Source organism: Vipera ursinii, assembly GCF_947247035.1.
Source record: "Vipera ursinii genome assembly, chromosome: 11".
Taxonomy (NCBI): domain Eukaryota; kingdom Metazoa; phylum Chordata; class Lepidosauria; order Squamata; family Viperidae; genus Vipera; species Vipera ursinii.
The window spans coordinates 2,726,959-2,739,248 of NC_139524.1; the positions used below are offsets into that span (position 1 = coordinate 2,726,959).

General features: G+C 46.6%; 1 protein-coding gene across 5 annotated transcripts in view; it reads right to left on the bottom strand.

Annotated features, from left to right (window-relative positions):
• CTDSPL2 (CTD small phosphatase like 2) overlaps nt 1-11,090 on the bottom strand; it is a 60,601-nt gene extending 49,511 nt beyond the window's left edge. The window contains exons 1-3 of one of the 5 annotated variants that reach the window (XR_014493470.1): nt 10,831-11,072; nt 9,868-9,961; nt 5,265-5,372 (exon numbers count right to left, since the gene is read on the bottom strand). Coding sequence is in view for 2 of the 5 variants with exons in the window: in XM_083370940.1 (XP_083227066.1) it covers nt 5,265-5,289 (25 nt within the window). In the remaining 3 variants the exon portion in view is untranslated. Of the gene's footprint in view, nt 1-5,264; nt 5,373-9,867; nt 9,962-10,830 lie in introns of all 5 variants that reach the window. The other 4 variants (XM_083370940.1, XM_083370939.1, XM_083370942.1 and 1 more) reach the window with 4 other exon arrangements.
• Between the last annotated feature and the right edge of the window lie 1,200 nt (nt 11,091-12,290).

Sequence of the window (12,290 nt, forward strand, 5' to 3'; positions counted from 1 at the left end):
TTTCTTTAAAATGCAGTTTTTGTTTTCTCCAAACATTACGTTTCCCAGTTCCAACCCATTTAATACGTTCTTTCCTTATTTGCCCACAAAACGCTGTTCCAGTGGCTGGCTAGATCACCTAGGTGAGCGGTAGGCAACCTTGGCTCTTTTATGATTTGTGGACTTCAACTCCCAGAATTCCTGAGCCAACTATGGGAGTTATGCTGGCTCAGGAATTCTGGGAGTTGAAGTCCACGAGTCATAAAAGAGCCAAGGTTGCCTACCCCTGACCTAGGTGCTCTCTGGCAAACTTGAAGTGGGTAGCTTTCTGGAGTCTGGTGGCTTTCTCCTTGGCATCTTCCCATGCATATCACTCTCCTGCAGTGTTTTTCTTAAGGCACGTGGTATCATGCACACTGACATCAGGCATCACACTGATGTCTTTATCCCGGGATACTCTGAGACCCCGCAAAGCATTCTATAGCTTCCTGGAAAGAGGGGGGTGTTCTTTGGATAACTACTCCAGGGAGGAGTTGAAATAGTGCTTTTTCTCCATTTGTGTAATTCTGACTGCAGAAGAATGGATGTTAAACGTTTTTGCAATAATTTTGCAGCACTTTCTGGCTTTGTAAGCATCAAAACCCTTTTTCTGAGGTCCACAGACAACTCTTCTCATAGGGACATTTTCACTTGCAGGAATATGCTACAAGGAAAGGTCCACCAAACTCACACTTGATTTTCATTTCATAGATTGGAACTTCCAATTCAAATGACACCTTAAAATTATTTTAGGGCTTCACTTTTTTTTCTAGTACAACCAACTTGTTTAATGAAGACTACTAGGAACACTACTTTGATTACTTACTTAATCAGAATCTCTTAGAGCAGGGGTGTCAAACTCAATTTCATTGAGGGCCGCATCAGCATTGAGGTTGCCCTCAGGGGGCCAGGTGGGTGTGGTCTGGGTGGGTGTGGCCTACTGGGTGGGCATGGCTAAAGTGCATATGGCCTACTGGGTGGGCATAGCCAGCTCTACATGGTTCGCATCAAGGGTGCCTATGGGGGCCTGGGCAGGAGTGGGACAGATCTGAGGGTCTCTGGCAGAAGGAGGGTCTCTGGGCCAGGGCCAAGGCAGTGGGGGCCATTCCCTCACTGTTTCCAGGACGGCTTCGTGGGCCGCATGAAACCACTTCACAGGCCGGATCTGGCCCCCGGGCCTTGTGTTTGACATGTCTGTCTTAGAGGAAGTTCCCATCACAATGTAGGTTAAAGCACTGCAGGGCTTTAGATAGTTCAAGACAAGGCACGTCAAACTCGCGACATCACATGATGTTGCAGGACCTATTGTGACTTTTCCCCCATTGCCGGCAATGGGGTGGGCACGGTTTCAGTATGATGCATCCGGCCTGTGGGCCGGCAGTTTGACATGCCTGTTCTAGAGTTTAGAAACTTTTTTAAAAAGGTAAACCAACTGTCCATCTCTCCTTTTAATTTTTAATTGAATATTTTTTTCTATTAAATTTGATTCCATTATTTTAAGTCTTTAGCTTATCCTCCCCCCCCAATGATTAGCTATCCAGCTTGATTTTGGCCCATCTGAAGCTCCTGTTTTCCAAAACTCCCTGCCAGCTTCCCACAAGCAGTCAACAGAAAAAGACAGGAAATCAGAAGTCACTCCCACTCCCAGGGCCGTTTTGGCTGCACAAGTTTATCTGTTTAGATTAGGAAATTGTGACTTATTATTGAAGCTTGTTTGCCACCATTTTTATTTTTCTATTTATGACATACACTTTACATAGATGATTAATGAGTATGTCCAGCAGTGAGGTAAAAAAAAATATTGGTCAGCCTAAAATTTAATATTCACATCAGACTGCACTACCTTTCTCTCAAAAGATGTCACAGGGTTATTATAGGTTTTATTATTAAATATATATACTGCCCTTAAGGTTTGGTGGGATAGACAACATCACCACCAAATAGATTTGTAGCTGGCTGACAAACCATACTGAATGAGTAGTCCTCAACGGCACTACATCCACATGGAAAGAAGTAAGCAGTGGGGTACCAAAAGGCTCCGTCTTAGGCCCAGGACTCTTCAATATCTTCATAAGTGACTTAGATGGGGAATAGAAGAGGAACTCATCAAATTTGCAGGTGACACTAAGCTGGCAAGAAGAGCCAACACCTCAGAAAACAAACTCAGGATCCAGAAAGTTCTCCACAAACTTGAACAATGGCCCCTATCCAACTAAATGACATTTAATGTGGAGAAAAGCAAGGTTTTCTATTTAGGCAGGAAAAATCAAAGGTACAAGTACAGATTAGGTGAGACCTGGCTTAAAAACAGTAACAGTAACAGTAAAAACAAATAAATAAATAAATAAATAAACTGTAAGAGGGACCTTAGATTCCTAGTGGACAATCACATAAACATGAGCCAGCAGTGCGCAGCAGCAACCAAAAAAGCTAATACAATCCTGGGTTGTATAAACAGAGGCATAGAATCAAGATCATGCAAAGTATTAGTACCTCTTTATAAAAACCCTAGTAAAACCACACCTGGAATACTGCAACCAATTTTGGTCACCATACTCCAAAAAAAGATGTTGAGACTTTGGAAAAAATGATGATGTGGACAGGATCATGGGTAGGCTGAGCACCACCACCTGTTTGTTGGATCCGTGCCCCTCCTGGCTGGCTTATGCGGCCCGGGAGGGGACACGAGGCTGGTTCCATGCAGTAATAACTGCTTCTTTGAAGGAGGGTGTCTTCCCTGCCGCCTTGAAGGAGGCAGTGGTGAGAACCCTCCTCAAGAAGCCTGCCTTGGACCCGGCTGTTTTAAATAACTATCGTCCAGTCTCCAACCTTCGCTTTTTGGCGAAGGTTGTTGAGAGTGTGGTGGCGCATCAGCTCCCTCTGTTCCTGGAGGAAACTGATTATCTGGACCCGTACCAATCGGGTTTCAGGCCCGGATACAGCACGGAGACGGCATTGGTCGCGCTGGTGAATGATCTCTGGAGGGCTAGGGACAGGGTTTGCTCCTCTGTCCTGGTCCTATTAGATCTCTCAGCGGCTTTTGATACCATCGACCATGGTATCCTGCTGCGGCGTCTCAGGGGGTTGGGAGTGGGAGGCACCGTTTTACGGTGGTTCTCCTCCTATCTCCTGGGCCGCTCGCAGTCGGTGTTGATGGGAGGGCAGAGATCCGCCCCAAGGCCTCTCATTTGTGGAGTTCCTCAGGGGTCGGTTCTCTCGCCCCTCCTGTTCAACATCTATATGAAGCCGCTGGGTGAGATCATTCGTGGTTTCGGGGTGGGGTACCCAACTTTTTCTTTCCACCCCGAACCAACCCAGCGATGCCCTCGCCGTGATGTCCCAGGGCCTGGAGGCGGTCCAGGTCTGGATGGGGAGAAACAGGCTTCGTCTCAATCCCGCCAAGACTGAGTGGCTGTGCATATCGGTATCTCGGGTCAACCAGACTATTCCATCTCTAACGATGGGGGGTGAGGTGGTACCCCCCGTTGATAGGGCTCGCAACTTGGGCGTCCTCCTGGCGACTCAATTTTGAAGACCATATAGGAGCCGTGACCAGGGGGGCTTTTGCCCAGGTTCACCTGGTGCGCCAGTTGCGACCCTATCTGGACCGAGATGCCCTACACACAGTCACTCATGCGCTCGTGACCTCCCGTTTGGACTACTGCAACGCTCTCTACATGGGGCTGCCCTTGAGGACCACTCGGAGGCTTCAGCTGGTGCAGAATGCGGCCACGCCAGTTGTGATGGGGGTCTCCCGATACTCCCATGTAACACCCCTACTCCGCGAGCTGCATTGGCTTCCGGTTGCCCTCCGGGTGAAATTCAAGGTGCTGGTGATGACCTATAAAGCCCTACATGGCTTGGGTCCGGGATATCTGAGGGAACACCTGCTGCCGGCATCAAGTTCCCTTCGTCCAGTGCGCTCCCACAGGGTCTTCTCAGGGTGCCACCGGTAAGAGATTGCCGGCGGATGACACCCAGGAATAGGGCTTTCTCAGTGGGGGCGCCTGCCCTTTGGAACCAGCTGCCAGTGGAGCTGAGGACTGCCCCCGACCTCCGTTCATTCCGCTGGGACCTGAAGACCTGGCTCTTCGAGCTCTCTGGCCCAGGCTGAGGATTAATTTATTTTAATTGGGGTTTTACTAATACAGGGATAAATTTAATCTTTTTTAAACTTGGTTTTTTAACTTTTGTATTTTTGGTTTTTAACTACCCTGTAAACCGCCCTGAGTCCTCCGGGAAAGGGCGGTATATAAATGTAATAAAATAAAAATAAATAAATAAAATAAAATAAAAGAGCAATTAAAATGATCAAAGGCCTGGAGACTAAAACACATGTAGAACGGCTGCAAAACTTGACTTTGGCTAGTCTAAAGAAAAGAAAAAACAGGGGTGACATGATAGCAGTATTCTAGCATTTGAGGGGCTGCCACAAAGAAGAGGGGGTCACGTTATTCTCCAAAGCACCAGAGGGTAGGACAAGAAACAATGGTTGGAAACTGACCAGAGAAGCAACCTGGAATTATGGAGAAACTTTCTAACAGTGATGACAATTAGCCAGTGGATGCTCCATCACTGGAGGTTTTACAAAGAGACTAGACAGTCATTTGTCTGAAATACTATAGGTTTTCCTGCTTGCTTAGTGCTGTTACTTCCTTGCCATCTTCTCTCTTTAGTGGACTAGTTTTCTTGACTTTTTTCTTGTTATTAATATGTTGAAACAAACTTTTTTTATTGTCCGATTTCTGTTGCAAGTCTTTGTTCACTCTGAACTTTTACTTTCCTGACTTCATCTTTGCAAGTTCTGGCTGTCTGATGATAATTGGCCTTAGTTATGTGTCGCTCTTTTCATTTTTTGTATTTATGTTTATGTTTATTGGACTTATATACTGCCCTTGTCCCGTAGGACTCAGGGAGGTTCTTTTTGTCTTTCAGTTTGTCAGAAAGAGCTTTGTGCTCTGATTTTTTCTTGAATTTCTTTTCTTTTTCAGTGGTATTGTGCTGGACTGGGCTTTTATGATCATTTTTTTCAGAGTTTCCCATGCTTCCTGAGTTGTACATATACTTTAGTTCCCAGAAAAAAGATAGGATATAAATACGATAAAAAACCTCACTATCTAAAAAGCTAACCATCTCTTCTTTCCTATAATATTCTTGCTGCAAAGCCTAGGGAAGTGTTTGCTAGAATAAGACATTTAAAGCTACAAAACAAACAGAAATTATGTATCAGGCTTAGCAGATAGTACCTTTATTTAGTATCATCTTTTGCATAGCTATTAAATCATAGCAATTTCAAAACTGAATTTCTCCAAAACAGGTGTAAGAATTGGTGTTCCTAGGTTCTTCAAACTCAGCTGCAATAGGATGACATGGAAAGAGCAGTTAAGGTGGACACAGCATGAATCTACAGTAGCTGAGAAATTACATAAGCAGGAAGAGAGAATGTACAATCATATAAAAAGTGAGTACACACCACTGACTTTTACTTTTTCAGCGTATTTCCACTACAAATATTTAGTCTTATTTCAACAATACTGACAGATAAATGGGATATAGTTGAATAAATATCTGCACCTTCACATTTTGTAGCCCACTGTGATCTTTGTAAGACCCTATAGTAAGACATAAAGGCACAATATGCATGTGGAAAAAGTAGGTACACTTTTACATTTACTACTACCTCAAATACCTAAAATCAGAATCATGATGATTCAAATTGTTAGAAAGGACCTGGGACAAACATGTATTATTGAAATTTAGTTTGATTTGCTTTAGTGTATGGATGGGGTGGGCAAACTGCCTGCCCACAGGCCGGACACGTCACAGCGAAACCACGCCCACCCCATTGCTGGCAATGGGAAAAAAGCTCTGATATGTCCCATTTGACATGTCTGGTGTATGGTATCATCATACTTAGTTCAAAAGAGCTCTCTTAAGCCTTCAGAAAGGTTATAAATGCCCGGTAAGAGATTATGGAAGATTACCAAAAGTGGACATCAATCATTCCACTGTCCAGAAGATCATCTACAAGCGGAGAAGATTTCAAACTGCCGACTTGCCTAGGCCAGGCTGTCCCAACCCGTTTAGCTTGAGAGCAGAGACCAAGATGCTGAAAAAAGTCTCTAAGAACCCTGAAATTTCATCATGTGGCCTACAGGGAGCTTTTGCCACTACTGATGTTAAAGGCAATGGATCGACCATTAGGAAGAAGTAGCACAAATTAGATCATCATGGGAAGGCTGCCAGGAGGAAACTTTACTGACAGAAAGAACCTAAGAGCGAGACTCAACACCTAAGAAAAGACCATTCTGGCTTTGGACAGATGAGGCAAATATAGATTTATCTGAGAGGCAATAACATTCTGGGAAAACCAAAAAAGAGCATTTTACCAGAAGAACCCGATACCAACTACAAGGCAAGGCAAGGCAAAGCTTTGCATCAGGGCCACTCACTATCAGAATTCACGATGAATCCATCATTGTACCAGTGGGTGCTTGAGGAGAATGTAAGGCCACCTGTCTGGAGAAGCATCAAGTTAAATCAAAACGTTTATTACAGTCAAAGACCAGGACAAAAGAGGTGGAGTAAAAAGCATAAAAGATACAAGAGAATAAAAATTAAACATAAAAGCTAAAAAGTATAAAAACAAAAATTTTAAAAGAATTTAAAAGGAGGGATAGGAGTAGTAGCTGGGTGTAGGGGAGCATGGGAAACCAAATCTATCATAATACAAAACACTCTACAACAGTCCAGATACTCATGAAAACTAATTTGTAACGTAGGTCACCTTCTGACATATCTAAACTGCTACTGCACAGAACCTTGCAACACTACATGTTATAGGAGGTTGGTATCTGAGAGTAGCGGGGAGATATAAAGGCGGCTGGGCTCACTGGCAATAAAAGTTGGGGACCTGGCTAGGTCCAATTGGCACTCTATCTGTCACATGCCGTTTAATGATTGCTTTGGCCTGCTCTTGTCCCATGCTGAGAAGAAGACCTAGAGAGAAGCCCAGGAATGAGATTTTAGTTTGCCACTGTCTTTTTTCATGTGGATTGAAAATCATCCTTCACTGTTACTAGGACAAGGACAAGGGGGGAAAAAAGGTTGGTCTGAGCCACAAAGTAAGTATGATTACCTACACGCTAGTCTCTACTTTCATGACATCCTTCAAACATTGCAGTTGAAAAAATTCTGCACTGAAAGAGAAAATATTCCTCCTAGTGCATGTCAGAGACTGGTAGACAGTTATAAGAATTGCCTACTTAAGGATGTTTCTTTTCTTATATATGATTTGCATTAAATAAATTTTGTAACAAAAAAGAAAGGAAAGTAGCAAGTAAAATAAATGCAAAAAAGAGTATAAGTTACAAAGAAGTGGGCTATTTTTCTTAATAGCAGTTACATTTATAGTTTACCTTCTCTTAAGATTACCTGGGTAGCACGATGGCTCAAAGGTTAACATGCTGGGCTTGTTAGCTGGAAAGTCAACACCCCAGTTTTAAGACCTGAGTGCCGTGTGACAGGGTGAGCTCTCGTCTCACTCCAGCTTCTGCCAACTGAGCAGTTTGAAAGCATGCAAATGCGAGTAGATACACAGGGAGCATTTCGGTGGGAAGGCAACAGCGTTCTGTGATGTCCTGCTGGCCACAGGACCATGGAAACATCTTCAGACAACACTGGCTTAAAAGAGAGATGAGCACTGTCCCCTAAAGTTGGCTATGGCTAGCAGAGTAAAATCTGCCATGGACTCCTATGTAATTTCCTTCTGTTCACTGTTTACTCTTTCTAATCATCAAACCCCATAAATCACAAGTTAATTTTTTTCTTTTTTTTTCCAGCAACAAGCCTCCTACTTAAGGCTGTTTCTGCCAAACAGGGCAATCAGATATTAAAGTCAAGATCTGTCTGCTTAATTTTCTACAGAAGAAAATGGCATGTTTCTTAATTTTTTGTTGAATAAATGATTGCAAAGTCCCGGTTTCATTTTTCTTCAATTACAAGTAGCCCTCAACTTACAATAATTCCCAATATTTCTGCTGCTAAGCAAGGCAGTTGTTAAATGAATTGTGCTCCATTTGATGACCTTTCTTGCTACAGTGGTTAAGTGAATCATTGCCATTAAGTAACACGATTGTTAAGTGAATGTGGCTTCCCCATTGACTTTGCTTGTCAGAAGGTCGCACAAGGGGACCCTAGAACACTCCAACCATCATAAATACAGTCCAGGTGCCAAGCATCCAAATTCTGATCACATGACCATGGGCATGCTGCAATAGTTGTAAGCGTGGAAAAGTGGCTATTAAAAAAGTCACTTTTTCCAGAGCTGTTGTAACTTTGTTGGGTCACTAAATAAATGGTTGTAAGTGGAGGACTACCTGTATATTATCTTTGCCTTTTAGATACTCTGAAGTTAAAATATTGATATTTTTGAAAATATTTCTCTTAAAAAAGAGAAATAAGTGTACATGAATTATATTTACTTTTTGACATGATTGAAGCTAAGTACATTAATAGAGTGCAACATTACTAAAAAGACTGAACTAGAATAATATTCCAGAAACCAGTACCAGTCACTTCTAAATAACAAAACCATCCACAAATTAAAATAGTGTCTCACAGAGTTTTTCAGAAAAGTTAAGAATTTTTAGCAAAGGACAAAACATCTAAGGAATCAAAGCAATTACCCTGATTAATTGAACTAATTGGCATGCAGTCGAGCAGCCAAGCCTCTAAGAGTACAGGGTACCTCAGGGTACAGAAAGCTAGGCTACAAATGTTTGTAAGAAAGCAAATAAAGCGTGCCCTTGTCTTTTTACACACAATACTCTCAAAGAATAAATCCACATCACCAACCGACCTCAAGGACTTGCTCACCTCTTCTACCCAAACTATGGCAGACGCACATGCAAAAGGTCTAGGAGTAAAATAATTGCATGGCAGCTAATGGGAAAGAGTTGTCATTTTGATTTTGGAGAGCCACTGCCAGTCAGAGCAATAAAGCTGAGGTAAATGATCTAGTGCAACACAGCTTTCTAAGTTTATTTTTTTCTGGGTCTAATTTCCCCCTTGGGGGAGAAAAACCTAGTTTTTTTTCTTGTTCACTGGAGCTTTCCCCCATCTGGCGGCCTCAAAAGGTGTTTCACTATACGTCCTACAGTCTGCAGATACTTTGGCCAGCCATGACATCCAGCATTTCTCTACTGCAATCTGCAGACTCCATCACTCTTTTCTGGTGGGTTGCCTTCCTTCATTTTAAACCGCCCTCACTTCCCTTTCAGAGGGGACAATCTTCCTTCTGAGCCATCCACTGGGATCCTGGGGCACGGCTAACCTGGACTAGGCCCAAGGGAGCACTAATAGAACTCAAGTAAGTTTAGAAGAGAAAGCAGCAGTTTATGCTTTTTTTCTATTCAGTTTGACAGCAGGCAGAAAGTACAACAGATTTAGTCAGCCTCTGCCTCTTCCAATGCCCAGAGCACACTGAGAGACTCCAAGTTAGCTGGCATACACAGAGGATATGGTGGTGAGAAGGATTACTCATGGCCGCAAATTATGGCCAGCTACCGTGCCAAGTGAAAATTCATAAACCCCTGATGACTACATTTATAAAAACCATTCCTTGAAGCGTTAAGTAATAGCTCAGGAGAAGGTGTAATGCATGCATGTCACTACAGCAACATTTAAATTATGCTTACGATGAACAGGAAAGGCAAAACACAGTGGTTATTCCTCCTCTCCCATCCAAAAACAACATTCATCACAGTGAGTGGTGTCTCCATTTCTTCAAAAGTAGAATAAATAAAAATCACTATTAAACTTCAACAACTAATAACTTTAGTAACTTACTTGTAGGGCCTTTTTAATCTTCGAATCCTTTTATTAACATTAAGTAATTAACCCTTGCAGCGCCAGCAGTTTGTGATGTATTATTCCCATTTTACTAATGGAAAAAATGGAAAACAGAGATTACATTATTTGTCCAGTAAAAGCAAACAGTAATTAATGAGCAAATAAATTTGAAACCATCTTAGAAGTGTCTCTAAACTGTCCTGTACCTAGAAATCTCCAAAGGTAAATTCACACTTTAGTCACCCCATCCCTCTCCTACTTAAGTCTTCACAAAGCGCTACTTCTCTTCCCTGTTTACTGCTAGTCTTCTTGCCCATTATTTCTATTGTGCCAAATTCTAAACAGCCGGTTTTTCAGAATGTCTTCGTGTATTTAATAAAGTCATGATAAAACCGAATTCGTCCGCAGAGAAAGCGCTTAAAAACTACGGACTCGGCCGCTGTTTCCCCACCCGGCCGCGAGCAGGTGAAGCGGCCCAAGCCAGGCAAACTCTGCGCCGGCTTCCCCTCCGGGGGTCTCGGGCTCCCCGCCCGCCGAGAGGAAGCCCCGGTGCCGACCGCGGGGAACAAAGGCGGCTGCCCGGGCCCGAGGGCTCCTGCCGCCGCCCGGGGAAGAGCGTGCCTCCGGGGCTCGGCCAGGGCTAACCCTCCGGGCGCTTCAGCGGCTCCCGGCCGGATCGTCCGGCGGAGGCTCCCCGCGCGCGGATGACCTTGGACCGCCGCTTCCGCTCGCCTCGCCGGCCCGGTTGCTAAGGGCCCGCCAGAGCACGCCAGGCACGGCGGAGGCGGCACGCGCCGGCCCGGCCCGCAGGCGCCCGCCGCGCCAGAGCAACAGGGGCGCCCGCGGCGCGCAGCTCGGCCTAGGCCGGCGGGGGGCGGGCGGAAGGCCTGCGCGGGAGCCACGGGCCACGGCGCGCTGCCCGAGCCCGCCGCCGCCTCCCGCGCCGCTAGCGGCGGTTACCTGCGAAGCGCTGAGGGGAAGGTGGGGCAGCCCGGCGCCTCCCCGCCGCCGGAGCCCGGCACCGCGGCGGCAGGGCAGCCCAGGCCCGGCAGGCTTCCCCCGCCGCGCGGGTCGCACCAAGCGCCGCCGCCGGGGCTCGGTCGCGCTCAGCAGCTACAGCAGCGGCCGGTCGCCATTTCCCGCCTACCGACCTGCTGCACCGCGCGGAAGGACCCGGATGCTGGCGGGGGAGGGAAGGCGCGAGCCCAGCGGCCTGCCTGACGCCGCCACTGCGCAGGCGCGCGGGGCGGGGCGGTCTTTCCTTCCGTGCGGGGCTCCGCGCAGGACCGCCGGGCTCGCCTTCGGGGCCGCCTTCGGAGGGCGAGAGGGCCGAGGCCGCGCGGAGCGCGAACCGGGAAGCGCGGCGGCGGGAAACGGGCCAGAAAGCGGCTCCTCTGGGCGAGGGGGCTCCTGCTCTCCGTTCCGCCGCCTCCCGGGGACGGCCTCGGGTTGCGCCTTGGCGCCCCCGCTGAAACGCAGGCGCGGACGGCGACGGCTTCGCGGAGGGCTGGAGGAAGCCGGAGGCTCCCGGCGAGGCTTCCCCGGGAAAGGGGGGCCGAGCCGAGAGGCCGAGCGTCTCGGCCGGGAGCTGGTCCAGCTGTAGGCGCCGCCTGTCTTCCGCAAAGCTTCCCGAGGGCTTCCCCGTTAAGGGGCGGCCGAGACTCCCCGTCGGTGAGCCACTCGGCGTGACCCTGCCTCCGGTGCTTTTTCCTGGGCAGGAACAGGAGCCCCGGGGCACGGCTAAATGCCCCAGAGGGCCCGCGCCGGCTTCGGCAGAGGCTGCACATGCATGATGTGTAGCCAGGCAGGCCCCCCCCCACACACACACACGTGCCCGCAGACTCGCACGATGGCAGGACGCGCGCTCTGCTCAGCAGGAATGGCTGCGGATGGAGACAGGAGCGACCAGTGGAGCTGGGGCTCAATCTTGGGGCCAGCATTCAATACTTTAAATGAGGACAATGAAATTGATGGATTGCTTATCAAATTTGGAAAAGGAAGATTGTAATTAATCTGGAGAGAGTGGGAAACTGGGCAGAGAGGACCAAAGCAACGTTTAACAGAGAAATGTAAGGGATTATACTTAAAGGGAAAACATGTACACATACCCAACTCTGTTAGAAGCAAAACTGTGTCAAAGATGTGGGAAATCTTCATTTCCCTTTGCTGTGTTGCCAAGAGGAGAGAGGAACACAAAGGCAGACATAAGCTATATTAAGCTTTTATTAAACCCTATTAAATTGTTCAATTTCAACAGCAGATTCTTAATAAAATTACACCCAGCTTTGGAAATGGTTTTGTCATTTCATCGGTTGCAACATAAAGACAGACTGGGGGTGGGGGGGGGGGTGAAGAACAGGACAGGGCTGCAGATTCAGCCTTATATTTGTGTGTAAACCCAGCAGTTTTTTATAGCATAG